The sequence below is a fragment of the Xenopus tropicalis genome, chromosome 2 (assembly GCF_000004195.4).
Source record: "Xenopus tropicalis strain Nigerian chromosome 2, UCB_Xtro_10.0, whole genome shotgun sequence".
NCBI lineage: Eukaryota > Metazoa > Chordata > Amphibia > Anura > Pipidae > Xenopus > Xenopus tropicalis.
The window spans coordinates 143115957-143136356 of NC_030678.2; the positions used below are offsets into that span (position 1 = coordinate 143115957).

A 20400-nucleotide genomic window follows, 5' to 3' on the forward strand; every position below is an offset into this window, starting at 1 on the left:
GTTTTGCATGTAATCTAAAGTGTTGCATGTAAATTTAAGTGTATAGCAGGCGTTTAAAACAAAAAAGGCGTTTGAAACTTAAAAGGCACTATACAAGGGATTGCACTCGGGAGACTGTAAGTACCCAGTTGCAATATGAGTTGCAGTATGATTGCTGGTGTTACTCAGTGTGCATCTTGTCGCATGTATGTGGTCCTGGAGCAGCAGTTCCATGCAGCATTTACTTGTGAGAGATGCAGGTGGGTTTTCCTCTTGGAATCTGAGGTGCAGAATCTAAGGGGGGAACTGGCAGCACTGAGGGCAGCTGCAAACATGGGGGAGAACAGGAGGCTCACTGAGCAACCACTGGCAGGGGCCGGTGTAGTGGGGGGGGGAGAAGGGACAGTGGAGGTTAATGAGGGAGACAAATTTGTAACAGTTAAGAGGGGCAGTAGGGGACACAAGGGTAGGGGGGCTGGTTCAAAGCTTGTACAAACCAACAGATTTGCCGCGTTAGGTGAAGATGCTGGGGAAGGCAGCTCTGAGCTGGCGTGTATGGAGCAGGCTGACTCTCAGAGCACCCTGGGAGCCGGCACCTCTAATACAGGTGGGGGAGTAGTGCTAGGAAGGGAAGGCAGGTTATAGTTGTAGGGGATTCAATCATTAGAAAGGTGGATAGGGTAATTTGTCGCAAAGACCCTACATGCCGAACTGTGTGTTGCTTGCCTGGTGCTAGGGTTCGGCATGTGGTGGAACGAGTGGACAGATTGTTGGGAGGGGCTGGGGAAGACCCGGCGGTCTTGGTACACATAGGTACCAATGACAAAGTTAGAGGAGGGGGGGAAGTCCTCAAGAACGATTTTAAAAAGCTAGGTGCGAAGTTGAGGGCGAGGACTTCCAAGGTAATTTTCTCAGAGATATTACCTGTGCCACGAGCAACATTAAGAAGGCAGCGGGAGCTCAGGGAGATTAATGCGTGGCTGAGAGATTGGTGCAGGGAGGAGGGCTTTGGGTTTCTCCAGAACTGGGCTGATTTCTCAATCGGCTACAGGCTCTTTGCCAGGGATGGGCTGCACCTCAATGATGATGGGGCAGCTGCTTTGGGGGAAAAGATGGCTAGAGGGTTGGAGGAGATTTTAAACTAGGAGTGGGGGGGGAGGGTGCAGCGGGAAATTCTGTGGTAGACAGGATAGATGAGGTAGTGGGCATAGTAAGGAAAATTGGGGGAGGAGACTTGCTTCGGGATACTGATAATGGCAGGGAGGCCCATAAGTTGTTTACACGTCATTCTCACGCCGGAACCAGTATTAAATGTATGTTTACCAATGCAAGGAGTCTGACTGGTAAAATGGGAGAGCTGGAGGTACTGGCGTTGGAGCGGAAATATGATGTGATTGGTGTTGCTGAAACTTGGTTGAATGAGTCTCATGACTGGGCTGTTAATATTGGGGGGTATACATTGTTTCGGAGGGACAGGGGCAATAGGAAAGGAGGAGGAGTGTGTCTGTTCATTAAGCACGACTTAAAAGCAAATATTAAGGAGGAAGTGATGGGGGTAACAGAGGGAGCTGAATCCTTATGGGTTGAGCTTCTCACAGATAGTAAAGAATCTACCAAGCTAATTGTAGGGGTATGCTATAGACCCCCTAATGTAAGCGAAGAGGAGGAGGCCCAGCTCCTGTTGCAAATAGAAAAGGCTGCTAGTTTGGGGCAAGTGATAATAATGGGGGATTTTAATTACCCTGATATTGACTGGGGCAATAGTACTGCCAGGACAGTAAATGGGAACAAGTTTATAAACTTGCTGCACGACAACTTTATGTCACAGGTTGTTGAGGAGCCAACCAGGAACAATGCTATACTAGATCTAGTGATCTCTAATGACCCAGAACGTATAGCAAATGTGCAAGTGGTTGAACCCCTGGGTAATAGTGACCATAATGTTATTTCATTTGATGTTTGGTGCAGGAAACAAATTTACACGGGGGCAACAAAGACACTGAATTTTAGGAAGGCAAATTTTAGCTCCTTAAGGGCAGCGCTTCAGGGCATAGATTGGGGCATTATGTTTTCTGATAAAAACACAGAGCAGAAATGGTTGTCATTTAAAATGATATTAAATCATTACTGTTCTCAATTCATTCCATTAATAAGAAAAAGTAGAAGTGTTAAGAATCACCCTATGTGGCTTAACTCTGAGGTAAAGAAGTTAATAGGGAAAAAAAGGAAAGCTTTTAAGAAATATAAGTCAGAGGGGACAGTAGCTGCGTTTAATGAATATAAACACTATAACAAGTGTTGTAAAACAGCAATCCGGAAGGCAAAGATAGAAAATGAGGAGCGCATCGCGGCCGAGGCCAAGACTAACCCCAAAAAGTTTTTTAAGTATATTAATAGTAAAAAGATGCAGGTTGAGGGTGTGGCCCCATTGAGTTATAATAACAATATGGTTACAGCGGATACAGAAAAGGCAGATGTGCTTAACCAGTTCTTTTCTTCTGTGTATACAGTAGAGGAGCCAGTGGGCCAAGTCTCACCCAATAGCTTCACTGTTGCCTCAGCTCCAACTACACAGTGGTTGGCACAGGATATGGTGCTTAAAGGGTTACACACGATAAATGTAAACAAGGCACCTGGGCCAGATGGAATACACCCTCGGGTACTGAGAGAGCTAGGGGCAGAATTGCAGTGGCCCTTGTTTCTGATATTCTCAGACTCTCTTTCATCAGGTATGGTACCTAGTGATTGGAAGAAGGCGAATGTCACTCCCATATTTAAAAAGGGAATAAGATCTCAGCCTGGCAATTATAGGCCTGTAAGTTTGACATCCGTGGTGGGCAAGTTATTTGAAGGCTTGTTAAGGGATCACATTCAAAATTATGTAGTGGAGAATGCCATTATGAGCAGTAATCAGCATGGCTTTATGAAGGACAGGTCATGTCAGACCAATTTAATTGCTTTTTATGATGAGGTAAGTAAGAAGCTGGACAGTGGGGATGCAGTAGATATAATCTATTTGGATTTTGCCAAAGCATTTGATACCGTTCCCCACAAACGACTGCTTTCTAAGCTAAGGTCTATTGGTCTTAGTGAAGTCGTTTGCACATGGATAGAAAACTGGCTACAGGATCGGGTACAGAGGGTGGTTGTTAATGGCACATTCTCTACTTGGAGTAAGGTTCTCAGTGGGGTCCCTCAGGGTTCTGTACTGGGTCCACTTTTGTTTAATTTGTTCATAAATGACTTAGGGGAGGGTATTATGAGTAATGTATCAGTGTTTGCAGATGACACAAAACTCTGCAGACCAGTCAATTCTATCCAGGATGTGACATCCCTGCAGCAGGATCTTGACCAACTGGCAATCTGGGCAGCTAAGTGGCAGATGAGATTTAATGTGGATAAATGTAAGGTCATGCACCTGGGATGTAAAAATATGCAAGCCCCGTATAACCTTAATGGGACTGCACTAGGCAAATCCATAATGGAGAAGGATCTTGGAGTCCTTGTAGATAATAAACTTGGCTGTAGCAAGCAATGCCAGGCAGCAGCTGCAAGGGCAAACAAGGTTCTGAGCTGTATTAAAAGGGGTATAGATTCACGGGAGGAGGGGGTTATTCTTCCCCTTTACAGAGCACTGGTAAGGCCCCATCTAGAATATGCTGTTCAGTTTTGGTCTCCAGTGCTCAAACGGGACATTATTGAGCTAGAGAGGGTCCAGAGAAGGGCAACTAAGCTGGTAAAGGGTATGGAAAGTCTCGGTTATGAAGAAAGACTGGCCAAGTTGGGTCTGTTTACACTGGAGAAGAGGCGCTTAAGAGGTGACATGATAACTATGTATAAATATATAAGGGGATCATATAATAACCTCTCTAATGTTTTATTTACCAGTAGGTCCTTCCAACGGACACGAGGGCACCCACTCCGTTTAGAAGAAGGGAGGTTCCATTTAAATATTCGGAAAGGATTTTTTACAGTGAGAGCTGTGAAGTTGTGGAATTCCCTCCCCGAATCAGTCGTACTGGCTGATACATTATATAGCTTTAAGAAGGGGCTGGATGGATTCTTAGCAAGTGAGGGAATACACGGTTATGGGAGATAGCTCTTAGTACAAGTTGATACAGGGACTGGTCCGATTGCCATCTTGGAGTCAGGAAGGAATTTTTTCCCCTCTGAGGCAAATTAGAGAGGCTTCAGATGGGGTTTTTTGCCTTCCTCTGGATCAACTTGTAGTTAGGCAGGTTAGGTATAGGCATTAGGGTTGAACTTGATGGACGTATGTCTTTTTTCAACCCAACTTACTATGTTACTATGTTACATTACAGTTTGGGGAGTTGTTGTAGCAAAATTCAAGCAATTTTTTTCAATTTGCGTTCTTTGAGTTTTCAGTGTTTTTTAGAAAGTGACGTGTAGAATGCAACTCCATAGTGTTCAAGTTTCTTTTCACGTTTCTAAACGTCAAATTAAAAAAGAACTTGCAAATTCACAAATTTGAATTTTGATATTGTATACAGTGTTATACATCATGTGACTGATATAGTCATGTTAAAGGTAGAAGTATCAAGAATGATTAACAATATGTAAGGTGATGCACAGAGAGGACTATGCTAAGATAGATTTATGGTCTCTGTAGGGAGTATTTGTAAACTTGTACTAGCAGAACAATGTTAAACTATGAGAATTCCAGGTTAATCAATAGGGATGCCCCAAACCCACTTTTTTGGGTTCAGCTAAACCCCTGAACCCACCCAGACGGATTCTGCCGAATCCCGAACCGAATCCTAATTAGCATATGCTGCCTGTGTTCTCAAGGGAAGGAGTCTCTGAGCCTGGAGGCAAAGGAACTAGGCCCCCAGTAAAGCCATGTGACCCAGAGTGTCAGTCACTCTGGTGAAGTCGGGGACAGGGACCCCGTGAATGAGGACCAGTTAGATAGCAAGTTTTGTGGAGCACTTTCTAGGAAAGTGAGATAGTGAGGGAAGAGAGCACGAGCAGTTTGGCTCAGAGGAAAGTAGCTGTGGGAGTACCCTTCCAGACAGGCATTGTTGCCTTAGTGTAGGGCCAAGTTGCTTGTTGCTGAAAAATAAACCAGTTCTACTGTTCAACTGTTCAACTACAAGAACCTTCTGGCGCCCATTTGTTATTCTGCACTGCACACAGCTACAGTGGGTTGTAGTTGCACTACACCATAGCTCCGTTTGGTTACTTCCACATAGCGAAGGCCCATCCTGAAGGACTGAGTCACGTGTACCCCATGCTCTAGGTCTATCTAGCCGTGCTGTTGGCTTAGTTACAGCAAAGAAAGGGTTACAATTACTTAGGTTAGAAAGGCTAATAAAATACCACAACTTCTAGCAATTATAGGAAATGTGCGGACTAAGGTCCGACTCCTGAGAGGGTTACCTGCACAAGTGATTGGTGGGGAGGAGCAACTGCAGTCACGTGCATTCAAGCTGGGGGTTAGGGCAGCAGAGGGGCGATGTAAGGCCAAGATGCACACAAGATATAAATCAGTGGCTGATTTTGCATAGGGAATTACCAATTTCTAGCAAATTGGTGAATGTTTGTTAAACACTTAGCCAACGGTTAGGAAATGATTTAGTTAATGAGCCAAAATTCAAACAGAATCCCTAAGGAACCCCCATTTTAGTAAATATTCACCCAATGTCAATAATGTGTAAATGCATATGTCATTTTAATTTTCCAGTCAATAATAATGTCAATAATAATCAAAATAAGCAACATTTGAGATTTATTATTGCTGTTCTTTATGAGAACTGTATTTACTATGTAATGCTATTATAAGTAAAAAAAAACCTTCTATGGACAGAAATACAATAAAAATAATAAAGAAAATACAAAGATGCAGTATTACATATTCTGTAGAAAAATCACACAAAACAGTGGAACAAAATATAGAAGCAAAATAATTTGGTGGTCTATATATTTGTTGGGGAATGTAATAAAAAATTTGAATGAAAAAACATGGCAACGTAAACAATTATTTCATTGTGGAAACAATTTTTTAATTGCACCCAATGGTTTTGTAAACATGCAAACCTATTCAGCCGTCCGTACTTTTTTAAATGGATTTTTTTGAGGTTTGTGCCTATGTAACTTATTATATTAGTGGTATTAAAAATTATTGAGAAGATCTTTAAAAACACACTATACAATGTTTGTTTATGCAATTTTTATCAGTTTGCAACTTATTACATTCCCCTATAAACGCTTTTAAAAAATGTTGATTTTTTTTTTATTGGAATATACTGAGAATAACATAATTATGCTCATTCTTCCTCAGTGCACCTCAATACACATAAGTTAACTGCAAGAAATATACTAATCTTATTTTAAGCTAAAAATGCTGATTTCCTTTTAAAAAGTGATGTAAGTTTACTTGTCTCCATTAAGGATATTGTTATCAGACAACAACAGAACATTTTTGTTGAAAAAGGGACATTACAGCCAATTTCATGCATAGAATCCATTAACACAAAGTAAACAAACCCATTCATGGATGGAATTCAGGCAGGGTTTGGATCATTTCCATGCAAATCATTTAAACGCCAAGGCTGAGCAGTTTTTCAAATTTGAGATTTTGTGCAATCCAAAAAAATACGATATTTTATTGCTTCAGACAGAGACATGAAGATGCTTTATTGATTGGTTAAAAGAGGGGGTGGAAATGCTTTCAGGTGCTGATTCTGCCATGCAACAGAACATCTGGAAATAAAATAGTAATGCTAACATATTAATAACATGAGTAATAAAAGTTTGCATTTTACAATTCTCTTTTGTTCCAGCACACACTACTTGCCATGAAGCTGATTTAGGGTTACAACTATCCCATTTAAAGCTGAATATAAGTTGTCTTTTTTAAAGAAAAAAAAACATATATACATATATTTTATATATGCTTTGATTGGCTGCACAGTATACTGCAACTTTTAGGGGCTATAGGTAATTATTCTTTGCTGACTAAAAAGCGTAGAGTTCTAAAACAGCAGAGAGTATGAAGTACCAATATGGTGGCTCTGAATCAATGAATGCCCAAACAATAAGAAATGCTAATCATGCAGTCAAATCAAATTAGACAACAATTCACTCCTTGTAATAGACTAGTGCACCTAAATATAGTTTCTAAAACTGACTTTCACATCAATCTATCATTTAAACATCCAACATAATTGAATATAACCTACAGCCCTGCTAGCAAGGCATTGATCCAAACATTACACACAACATGACCTTTGCACTGCTGGAGTACAACAAACCTCATAAACTATATATATATTATATTCATGTTAGTTGTACCCTTGCATTGTAAAAGTAGATGGTATTGTGGTTGCCAAAACCCAGCCTTGAAGTTGACACCCTACACCATATATCCCACTAGTATCTCAGACATGTAGTGGGTATAAAGGGTTTGCTCATAGAAATGCCAGAATAATGGTGCCATGATATCAACCATAATTATGCAGTAGTGTGGTGATCAACTAGTATACTAAAAATCATTTATAATCTATTATTAAACAAATAAATGCAAAAGCAGAAAAATAATGTAATTGCTCAACATGTAGCTTTTATGGAAACAAGCTGTCCTGCGGAGTATTAAACGTGACAGACTTCCATCTCCTGGAATTAACATCTCTTGATCGCAAATTGAAGTAGTTACTTTTATTGTTCACTATAAAACAGACACAAATGGGGTAGCCATGTAGCCATTCTTGTAGAAGGATTCATGTTATCTTCAGCCATATTAGTTTCACGCATTGGAATAAACCTCTAAATAAATATATTGTATAGTTGAAAATGTCCGTTTGATACAACTCTTGCTCTATCTGTAAATTCTTTTAAGCTGGAAATATTTTAGAGTGGCGGGTGTGCTGGAAACTAGAGTTCTTGCAAGCAATGCAAGGTTTTTCTATGCATCATCAGCATTCTGCAGCTCTTCTAGGTCTTAGAACAGGGATTTGAAACACGTGGCTCTACTGCTGTTGCTAAACTATAACAACCAGTTAGAGAGGCTACATGTCAGACGTCTCTGTTTTAAGTAGAAGACAGTATTTATTTCAGAAGGTTTTCTTTAGTCGTCATATTGTAAATGCACTGAGCATCATGCAAAAAATTAGGCTTGGCAGTCTTGGCATGGAAACAGAGCTTTAAAGGGCATTCTGGAAATGTTTTTTTTCACGTTTAAGGGGGAGAAGTATGTTTGTATACACCTTTTTATCATTAGCAAATTAAATAGTCCTTGTGTTCAAAATGTGTTCTGCCTATTCCGTTAATCCATATTTTCCTTTTTTTCTGTTATAAAGCACTAACAGATGTTTTATTTTTACCCTTAGTCCCACCCCCTGTAATCAGAAACCTTGTGAGTGCTGTATAAATAAGCCCCTCCCTTCCCCCAGCTGCAGCCTGTGTCTTAGGCTTAGAGATAAGGAGGAGTTCATTATACAGAGGGCTCATGTGTGGGATGACAATTTGGTAAACTGCCTTCTCCCTCTGCCACAATGTATTTCAAGTCTTTCTATTGTCAGTGCACAAAACAACAAAAAATAGTTATTTCTTAATTAAAACAATAGGCAAAATGTATTTTCAGCACAAGCCTTATTCATTGAACTAATGTTGACCAAGGAGGAACACTGTCCCTTTAATATTTTGCAGACTTTACAAGCTATTTCAATATTTCTGAAGATATGTCATAAAGTGCCCTTAACAATGAAAACAGTGCTCTAATCAAATCTTGGAAAGGAATTACGGAATATGAACCAATGGGATCTGTGAAGAATTTAGTTTAGAGTTTAGGGTGCGATAGCAAGACCCACATCATGAAAAATTAACACAATAGTCCATTGCTGAGCATTAAGTCTACACATTTAAGTAGCACCTTTGACTTAGCCTCATCCCATCGTTAAGCAGACCGCAAAGCCTGTCAAAAATGTATTTTTTACCATTTTTGAAAGAATCAAATAAGTAGATTGAGGGGTGCATTCAGCCTTAGTGTTTAAACTGTTTCTCACCTGGAATGACAGAGATAGTTTTCAAAGCTCGGAGAACTCTGAATGTTCTCAGCGCTGAGACATTCCCAAGGTCCACAAACTCTGTCACATATCTGTAATAAGGGAGGTCACACACAAACACAATGACAAAACACAAAACAGCTACAACAGGAAGTACGTCACAGGGCCTACCCAACACCTAACATCAACTGCATACCACCTTACCTGGAATTACAGAAATAGTTTTCAAAGCTCTCAGAACTCTGAAAGTGCGCAGAGCTGAAACATTGCCTAGGTTTACAAACTCTGTTATATACCTGCAGAATCAAATCAGAGTTACTTGTAATGGTGCGGATGGTTTCAGAGGTGAAAGCAGCCCAACATTAACTACTTTTGTTATTGCAGGACTCTGGAAGTTAGTAGGGGATAGAGTATCTGTGAACAAAACTCCATGAAAAAGAAGGACAGGAGACGGGTATCTGGATTTCAGAATATGTTTTGCAAAAGCCTGTGGCTTTTTGGTCCTACTCTGTGCTTGAGATTCCATAAGGAAAACCTGCTAGAATCTATTACAAGCCCTCTATAAGTTTCCTTAGCACATTGTCTCTCAAACTGTGACATGAGCTTCACTGGTAAAGCTCACTTGAAATGGAGAAACAGATGTCTTCCTCACACATGAGGATAAAAAATTCAAACTTAAGATTTTGTCTCAGCATTTCTAAAATTGCTAGTTATGCTAATCTGGCAGATAAGCATTTGTCACTATTAGCTATTAAAATTTGTCACTATTAGCTATTAAAATCTACCCCTGATCATGCACTGTTACCTGTGCTATGAGTTTTAATTGAACACACCCTAAAAAAATTAAATTTTGTGTCACCCATAAGCGTAATGTTAATTTCAGCACTTATATTTCAAATCGGTGAGAACACAGTACAAACTATGGATAGTATATTTCTAATTAGGAGAACACAGTGACCCAAGCCTTACTTGTGGGAAAATAGAAGGATAAAAAAATTAAATCTCTTGGCTACTTAGATACCATAGAGCTCATTTACTAAAGATAGCCAAAGGGTATATGTATAACTAAAACAAATCTAAGTGGAAAGTATAACACTGTTATGTGTAATTTAAGAACTGATGGAATGGGAATCTATACGTGGTATATAATTCACAAGGCTCATAGGGAAATCCACTTTATGGATATATATTTAATATCTATATGTATGTAAGTATGTAGGGGACGGATAGTTTAGCCACCCTTTTATGTTAAAGGTAGTCCCCAGTTGTAGACAGCTGGGGACTGGGGTCTAGTTTGCAGTTGGGAGGGGAAACTGTTTCCTGATCCTGTGCAAAAGAGTTTCTGGTAGTTCCATAACCGACCAGGAGGGGTCATTGTTCTATTATATAAAAGGCAGAAGATGCCAGGGCTCCATATTTTTGTCTAGGATTCCACTTGGGCAGAAGAATGGAGCCTGTGCAGAGGTAGACCCAGTAGGAGAAGTTTTTCTTTTCTTTCATTTTTTTTTTTTTAGCTCACTCTGGGAGTGAGAGTTAGGTTCAGGGTATTTAGTGAGCAGCCTGGTGCTCCTATAAGGAAGGCAGAAGGATTAGAGTCCTGGGTATAATATCCTCAGGATAGGGACTTAAGTGTACAAAAACTTAGGGGTAGATTCCTGTCAATAAAAAAGTTATTGTTTTTAAGAACCACAGGTGTCCATTTTATTGTGTTCACCTGAGAAGTAAGTTCTGGAACAATAAATTTGCCCTCAGCTGTAGGAGAAGTGACAAGTGATTTAAAAACCATGAATTGGTTAGTTGGTTTTATTATTATTTTGTAATGCTCTCTGCCTTATATTTTTATGTGATACCCTTGTCCATTTCCAATTGCAATTATTTTTGTTTCCCATATCCTCCTCTTTTTTTACATTCTTTGTGCCTCTTTCTCACCTGATTTTTATCTTCCTTCTTTTTAACTGTGCTTTTCCTATTCCACCAGCCATTGTGTACTCTCTATTGTGTTTTTATTCTCTATTGGTATGTCTTTCCCTTTTCTTCATCTCTTTCCTTACCCTTTCCTTTGTTCTCTTCATTTTGGCTTCTTTATGTTCTTTGTAACTATCTATCTGTTTCCCTTTCACTATTACTGAGGGTCTTGTTTTTTCACACCTAGTTTTATAAATGGCCTTTTCACTATGTTCTAATTATTTTATATTGTGTCCTGGTTTTTCAGGAAAGGAGATTTTCATATAAATATTTCATTTGGCTTGTTTGTGTGCTCTGTGGATGAGAAGAGAATACTCCCATAGATTAAGTTTTGGAGAAGAAAGGTGTCCATGGCCACGTAATAAATCCATCAAAAAGCCACAGAATTACACTTTATCACAGATTATATAAATGATATATTTTTTTAAATGTCCATGTGGGCAAAACTCAAACCACATACTTAAGGTTAAATGAGCATCACAGTTGCATAAAGAACTGCAACATTTGGTAAATCAGGCATATCAGCTACCCAAAATTCATTCATTACTTTACAATATCATCAATATATATCATATTGCTATAACAAGGAACAAGGAAGAGATCAGTAGACTTTCCAGGTCTAAGATTCATTCAGTTTTTGTTATGAGGAGTCCATGACTCATAATTTGCTTTTGAAATTTGATTGAAAGTCCTACTCATATGAGAGTACAGTTTTAAAGGGCTTGTTTAGCTTAGAATTAACTTTTAAGTTGTTATAATATTAATTAATATTCCAACACAATTTCTTCATTTTTCACTTTGTGTATTTTGAATTATTTCGCTTTTTATTCAGCAGCTCTCCAGTTTGCAATTTCAGCAGTAGCAACCAGGCAGAGGTTTGAATGAGCGGTTGGAGGATGAATAGGAGAGGGGATTACCAGAAATAAAATTGTAGCCTCACAGAACAATAGTTTTTGGCTTTTGGGGTCAGTGACCCATATTTCAAAGCTAAAAAAAAAGACAAATAATTCAAAACAATAAGACATAAAAAATGACTAATTAAAAATGGGACCTTAAATAATCCAAAGTTGAGATTTGTTAACACTGGGAAAATTTGCCCATGGGCAGTAACCTATGGCAACTAATCAAATTGCTGCATTCAACTAATACTGCATGAGAACAAAGCTGTATCACTTATTTCCAAGTGATATAAATGGCACCACATGCAAAAAAGAATGGCTTGTCGTATATTATGTTTTAAGCTTCTATACCAGCCCAAGGCACCCCCAGCCCTTTAGCAGGGAAGATCTGTGCCCCCAAAAATACTCCAGTAGCCCCCCATATGCTTTCCTGCTGATTCCCTGCACATGCTCTGTGCTGCTGTCACTTACTGAGCTTAGGGACCCACTCACAATATACTAAATATATTGATTTTAAGTGTTACAATCTAAGACTGATTAGTAAATAATACAGATCATTAGTACCTGGTAGCTCAAAAAATAGTGCAATTAGCATCAGAATTTAAAAATCAGCTTCTGTGATAGAGGAATCTCATTTTCTGCTTCATGATTTGTGCTGACCCCCAAGCTTAGCTTCTCTACAGCTGCCCAGAGCCCACTGAGCATGTGCAGTGTCACTGACACTTCTAACAAAATCCAAGATGGGGAGCTTCTGTGACAACTTTAAAGGCCTGGATCATTACTATTATAGATATGCTCAACCTTTAGGCTGGTGCGATAAGTTCAGTATAAAAAAAATATGGTGTTTCTAGTCATATTCATTTTTAGGGTTTAGTTCTACTTTAAGTAACAGTGCATTAGAAACACCCAAGATGGAAGAGACGCATCCTGCAGTGCTCCTTCTCATTTGCAATGCTGTACAAGTAACAATATGTAATCTAATAGCATAATTCTTTATAAAAGGGTAACTATACAGACGATACATTAAGTCAGTCACTGATTTAACACTTCTCCGTTCTAATAAAATTCAAAAATTGCTTTCAGGAACAAATACAAAGATTATAACCTTCCTGTATTTTTCTGCAGCCTCTTTTATTGTGCAGTATGCAAATCCAGGTATCACAGAATTGGATACATAAACCTTACAAACATTTCTAAGCATTATATCTTTCTGTGTACCCCACTGACCACTCTGTAAAAAAATGTTGTGTCTAATAGTGGCCTATCCAGACAATAGTCATGTATCTCCTTGTAGTGTTTAAAATAATACCCAAACCCACCGGCCCAAGGATACCTAGTGCCGGTCCTTTAGCATTCATACTGTACAGATGCCAGAATAGTACATCCTTCATTCCCACTGTCAAAGGGGGTAGGACTATTTTTGGATAGGATGCCGTGTAACTGTAAGCAGTATTTCAGCAGCATGGCACTGCCCTTAAGGCTGGTATAGCAGATGGATGTGCAACGCTGGCACCAGGGTAACATGAGTTACCCCCCCCCCCATAGTACACAGAAAAAGACAAAATCCCAGTCCCCAATGAGCACCAATAAGTAATGTAAACTTTGACAACTTACGCCATCATTATCACGCTGAAATCTAGCCAGTTCCATGGGTCCCGCAAAAATGTAAAGCCGTCTATGCAAAAACCTCTCGCAATGATTTTCACAAGTGATTCAAATGTATAAATGCCAGTGAACGTATATCTGTGGGACAATGAATATTGAAGAATAACATTAAAGGTCTCTGGAATATTTAAGCCACTTAAACTTTAGCATGTTTGACTCTATAGGGCTGATTCTGGATTACGCTATTTATTAATAATCCTTATTTCACTATAAATGTTGGAGATATTTATACACACATACATTTACTTTACATAACACCTCACGCTAGCATCAACAAACTTATTCCAGGTTAAACTGCACCAAGACATTGTCCAGTAAGATAAAAACCTAAAATTCCAGATTCAAAAAACCTTCACATTCTAGTCTGTAAACCTCATCAACCCAAAGCATATTCAGAATCTGTATAGCCCCTATCCTTTAAAGTCCAAAATTGGTCACTGTCCTGTGTAAATATGGATAATAAGTGGTATGATATAAGGATTACCAGCAGGACCAATAACAGGATTGCTAAATAACACACCAATATTCAACTGCTCCAAATGATAAATTTATATACCAAAAGCAATGTGCTTCAGTTAAACTTTAATGTGACTTAGTTACTCCGATATCATGCAATTCATTTTAAATGAACAAGGTCTAAATAGTGGTGAAGAGGCAGTTAAGGCAAACAATGCTAATGGTTATTTTTTTATCTGTAACTTTAATTTCCTTTCTTTAATATAGCAGAAAAATGATATGTACTTACTCCACTTGTTTGGACCATTCAGGAGGATTACTAAAAGTCATGAATACGCAGTTGGTCAAAATAGTGCACATAATGATCATGCTAAATAATGTACAGTGAGGTTAAGGAGAAATGCAGTCATTGGTATACAGTGTGTGTCTATAAATGTCAAATAAAAGATGAATTATAAAGCCTGAATCTAGCATAACAGCTGCCGTAGGCTATAAACTGCTGAACAATCCTTGGCTATGACTTGACCTATAACTCCTCCATACAGAAGATACAGTTATGTATCACTACAGTTTATTTACAGATAAAGTTTACATACACCTATGCTACAGTTGTCCAAATCTTTACCATGTTACCATGAACCAGACCCCATCCTAGTTTTTTTACACCCTAGGGTTTTGTATTTAAAGGTTACATCTTTGCTTTCCTAATGAGCTTGGTTTCATTTTTATTTACTACAATATTTCTTCCAATTAACAATAACCATTTGCCTATTTCAGTCTTGTCATTTCTTACCAAAGTCACGTTGCTGCTTCTTACTTTAAATTCATATTTGTATAAGCAAAGGACCCAAAAGTGACTATTGCTGTGAATGGAGGTTATCGGTCTCTAACTGATCCTTTGTAGTGTACAATTTATCATAAGAAATACCTTTCTAAATATGCCCCTTTATGTAAGATACTATCAGTATAGGTTTGGGTTCTATTATCTGAAATCCTATTTTCAAAAAAGCTCAGAAATAGCATTTTCTATGGGGGTCCCATAGAGTTTATATAAACAATTCTTTTTACTTGATCCTTTTCTCTGTAATCCATCTCTAAATCTGTCTTGATGACTAAAAAATCCTATTGGGTTTTTAATATTCAAAAGGTTTTTAGGAGCCTTTACGCAATGGGATATGGGATCTGTTATTCAGAATGATCGGGACCTTTCTAGATAAGGGCCCTTTCTGTAATACAGATCTCTATACCTTAAAGGGATGGTTCACCTTTAAGTTAACTTTAGTATGTTATAGTATTACCTATTCTAAGCAGCTTTTCATTTGGTCTTCATTATTTATCTCTTATAGTTTTTGATCTATTTGCCTTTTTCTTGTAACTCTTTGTAGCTTTCAAATGGGGGTCACTGACCCCGGCAGCCAAAAAACTACTGCTCTGTGAGGCTACAGTTTTATTGTTATTGTTCCTTTTTATAACTTGTTTTTCTATTCAGGCCCTCTTCTAATCAATTATCATCCTCTCATTCAAACTGCTCCCTGTTTGATAAGGTAAGTTGGACCCTAGCAACCAGATAGCAGCTGAAACTCCAAACTGTGGAGCTGCTGAACCATAAGTGAAATAACTAAAAAAACTACAAATAATAAACAATGAAGACCAACTGCAAATTGTCGCAGAATATTACTCTGTACATCATACTAAAAATTAAATCAAACCCCTTTAAGCCTGTTAAAAAAAAAAATTAAACATTAAATAAACCCAATGGGATTGTTTTGCCACCAATACAGATTCATGCAGATTAGTTACCATCAGATACAAGGTTATTACAGAGAAAACTCATTTTCAAAAATTTAAATTATTTGATTCAAATGGAGCCTATGTGAGAGAGCTTTTTGGATAATGGGTTTCTGTACAATGGACCCTATACCTGTATTTGAAACTCAGCGGTTTCATCCCTCTAAATTAACACACAATTCTTCTATACAAAAAAGGATATGAATGTATCAAAATTTTAATAGCAAATTTTCTTAGTGGATTAAAAGGACTTAAAATATACAAGGCAGGCGCGGCACTAAATCTGAAGATTGTTTTTCCTCTGTTTAGTACTATAAAGGTCTGTGGAAAAAAGGAGAAATAAATTAGAAATGAAGGAATACAGTTAAAATGAGGAATCAAACAATTATAGTAATTATATAAGTTATACATTATACACTGTTATAAAACCTAGATACGTAGGGAAATACACAAAGAAAGGAAAAATTGCTTTGTGCCAGATAATTCGGTCAAAATAGAGTGTACTCCTTGTGTATGAGTTCTCTCATATGTGACTTAAGGCTTGAGTAGCAAATAATATACCTGAGGTTGCATTTTATGAAAAAAAGTCAGACAAAGTCTGAAAGTAAAAGTGTCTGGCATGAACAATAAACCAATACATTATTTATAGGCAAACCAGAAAGGAATACTGTCATCAGAAAACAATAATATTGCCTTAAAACAATGTCTAATATTAAGTAAATGAGTGTAATTATGTCGGTCGGGGGAGGATATTTCACTGCTGGAAAAGATATTGGCACTTTTTTGCATGAAAAAAAAAATCCATTCCCTGGTATTTATGTAACATTGCTATTTCCTTTCTGGCAAACAACAGAAGAAACTCTAGATACACTCTCAGGATCAGAGCCAGTGTCCCACAAGATAAAGAAGGATGAAGAATCCCTTTATGAGAATGGTCAGTGTCGGACTGAGATACCAGGGGCCCACCAAAAAACCCTGGACCATGGGCCCACTCTTTAAAACTTCCTCTCCTTCCTCAAACTCTCTGTAATCCTAGTCTCTTTTCTTTACGTACTATACTCTATTCTTCTATTTATCAAGCTTCCCTGTTCCCGTACAGAAATAGGGAATGACCATAAAATAGGCTAAATAGATAGAAGCAGGAGGGCCCACTGACACCTGGGCCCACCGGGAGTTTTCCTGGTATCCTGGTGGGCCAGTCCGACACTGAGAAGCATACACACAGCTATACACACACTCACTATATAATGCAACTGTGAATAACACATTTATTTTCCAGCCACAGAATATAACAAAACAAAATAACGGTAAGTGGCCTCCCTATGTCTGATGAACAGGGGCCAGCTCCCTGAAACGTTATATTGTTTGGTCACAAGGGTTTCCCCGTGTTGCATCCATGTTGGTTGGTCTTGTACCATTATCAGGATGGTGCATAAACATTTAAAGGACATGTAAACCCCACAAACAAAAATGTAATCAGTGAACAGCCTCTTTGAAATCTTTCATTACCTGTCACACTGGTTGCCCAGAGGTTAATAGTAAGGCTGCAACATCTCCTTAATCATTTAGATTTCCCTCTCCTCCTGTAACCCACTCGCCCCCCTCCCTCAGGAATTTGCTTTGGCTGTTGGCTTGTGGGCATGCTCAGTTGTTCTAAGCGCAGATTACTAAACACGCCCCCCCAGTCTGGCAGCCAGTAAAGAGATGGCATTGCTGGTTCCCATAGAAACTCAGCTCTAGCTGTCTGCTTCAGTTTTTTTCTCCTGAGTTCAGCTTTACCATTACAGTGCTCAAACAAAGCAGAACTTTTATCAGAGACAGTTGTGCCTGTGTCAGCCTGTATTCTTGATGAAATGTATGCTGAATAAGGGTCTGTGTGTGTATATACTGTTTGCAGATTTAAATGCATCTGATTATGTATTAGAGGAAAAATGGCCACCGGGTGAAAGCTGCTATTTACTTTAGGAACATGTGATGGTGCTGGCAAGTGGAGGGGATATATGCAGTACAAATGGTGCCATTTGGGTGGGGGAGACGTGCCCAACTGATATACATTGTAGGCAAATGTAAGCTTTACATGTCCTTTAAGTATAAGAGACAGGGGAAGGTAAGATGTTATAGAAGTTCATAACAGAAAAAAAAAAGTTTGCATTTTGCATACAGTTTTACCCATGAATATAGTTTTTGTAAACCTGGAATACATTTAGCAACTTCATCCACCAGTAGAAGAACGATTGAAAATGCTATCATTTGTACCAGTGCGCAGTGTTTGCATAGAATTTCTTAGTGAAAAAGTTATTTTTGTGTCAAAAGAGTGCGCTTTTTTTTTTTTTTTTAAATAAAAAAAAAACATTTTTTTCAATGTGCTATGCACAATTAAAATTTACATGTAATATTACCCTCTAATGTGAGATAAAATAACAGAGCACCACTGACAGGTAATATTAAATATAGGGTAGTTATGTGATGATGGCATCCTTTTCAGTTCTGGAACATTTAACAGAAGGTTCATGGGTAGGATACTGCTCTCCAGGGATGTTTACAGCCCTCCCAGTTTTTGCAAAGAGGCCTTTGTGTGACATCGGAACTTCAATTTTATCAGCAACATGTCGCTCACCACCACTTTAATGTTGCTCCCAGTGGCCTCAAAGAAGGTGCCCATTTTAAAATCTCTGGCTTAGAGGCAAGTTTTGGAAGCACAGAGACATAGTTTTACTCCAAGCAGAGCCTCCTGCAGGCCAGCAGTCCACATGGGGCTACCAAACAGTCACCGCATCTCCAAAGAACTTTTTTCATTCCTGTGTGCATCACCAGCTCTTTTTACATCTGAGTGTGGCTCACAAGTAAAAAAGGTTAGGGATGAACCTCATTAGCAGTGGGGATAAAATGTGCCCCCAATAAGGCAAAGATGATTCCTGTGATATCTGAAAAGGGGTAAAACATTTTGCAAACTATATTGAAAAAGGAAAAGCTTCTTCTAAGAACAAATGAAAACCTCCCAACCTTGTCATGTAATTACTGGGGACCATGTAAGGTTGCTGTTAATACAGTTCCTCTGAAATTGGAAAAAATGTGCATTTGTTAAAATTACATTTTTGTACTTGTACAAGGGAAACTTTTAACCAAATAATAACAAGCACTCCCTTAATTTAAGTGATTTCCACACTTCTGGGTGACATTGCCCCACTGCCTTATACATATCTTGTTCCATGCCAAAGGCTAGCAAATGTGAGTGGCACACAAAAAGCCTTTCACTTCACTGATAAACCACAGGTCATGAAACCTGCACAGCATTGCCCATCTTGTAACTCAACTTAAGAAGGCTGAAGTGGGACCAAACAGAGATGCTGGATTCATCTAAACCAAGGGTCCCCAAACTTTTTTTTACCCATGAGCCACTCAGATGTTATTGGCATTTTACTGCCAATAGATTCGCCACATCAGTGCCACCTAGAACAATATATTTATTCTGCAGAAAACTTTACCATACCAGAGTAAAGAGCCCTAGAAACTTTCTCTGTTGTTTAAGATTGCAGCTGCCATTTTAGCTTGGTCTTCACAGCTTCCTGCTTGCAGCTTAGCTGTTATAGCACAGATTGCACATTTCTAAGGGTGGGGGGAGTGAGTTTTATGAATTCTTATGGGATGGGGGAGCAGGAGAGGGGAGAGAGGAGAGAGATGTGCAGCCTCTAGCCTCTGGAATGAAGAGAGAGGAAGTCAGATACCCAAACATATTTACAACAAAGGAGACAAAAAAAACCCTGTGTCTCTTTTGATAGAGGACTAAGTGCAGCTTTTCTGTGAGTGCTTATGGCTGTATTTACATAGACCTTTCTGATAAAGCTTACTTAGTTTTTACCTTTCCTTCTCATTTTAAAGTGTTGGGGGGCAACACAAGCATGAGAAAGTTCCTGGGTGTTGCCAAATAAGAGCTGTGATTTGATGTTTGGTATCCACATGTAGACTGCTAGCCTGCAGGAAGCTCTGTTTAGAGTAAACTAGTGTCTTTATGCCTCTAAAATTTTCTCCAAACCTGGAATTTTAAAATTAGCACCTACTTTGAGGCCATGGAGACCAACATCAAAAGGGGTGGTGAGCAACATGTTGCTCCTGAGTCACAGGTTGGGGATCATTGATCTAAACCAAGGGATATATTTTTTTTGGCAATTCAGAAGACATGGGTGTAAAGTTTTGATAGACAGAAGATGGCTGGAAAACTTAACTTCTCCCTTGACTCTTTTTTTCTCCCTTGACTACTATTTGTATTTATATGACTGAACCATGGAAGAAAAAATTGTGGTTTAAAGATTAAATGTATAAAAATATTGCATGTACCTAAAACGTTTCGGAAAAGTGAATATACCTATGCCACTTTAAAATGTTATGTAGCAATGTAATAAAACAGTAATTCTTAACATTTGGGGTATACCCAAACACGGGTCCCCATGCTGCCTAGGGAGGGCCCCTCTTGTAAGACAATATTATCACTCCCTAAAAAAACTGTTAAAATAAGATACCTATTTGTTTCAAAACCAATTTTTGGTTCCCAGGCTGATTCACAAACTTAACCTTTTCTTTTTGGGGACCCAGATTAAGAGAACCAAACACCCCAAAGCAAAATAATA

General features: G+C 38.6%; 1 protein-coding gene across 5 annotated transcripts in view; it reads right to left on the minus strand.

The window, feature by feature from the left end:
* Positions 1-20400, minus strand: part of scn8a (sodium channel, voltage gated, type VIII alpha subunit) — a 98582-nt gene that overhangs the window by 44118 nt on the left and 34064 nt on the right. For 2 of the 5 annotated variants that reach the window (XM_031895985.1, NM_001374728.1), the window contains exons 3-6: positions 15978-16096; positions 14277-14366; positions 13481-13609; positions 9003-9094 (exon numbers count right to left, since the gene is read on the minus strand). In XM_031895985.1, coding sequence (XP_031751845.1) covers positions 9003-9094; positions 13481-13609; positions 14277-14366; positions 15978-16096 — 430 coding nt within the window. 5 annotated transcript variants of the gene reach the window in all.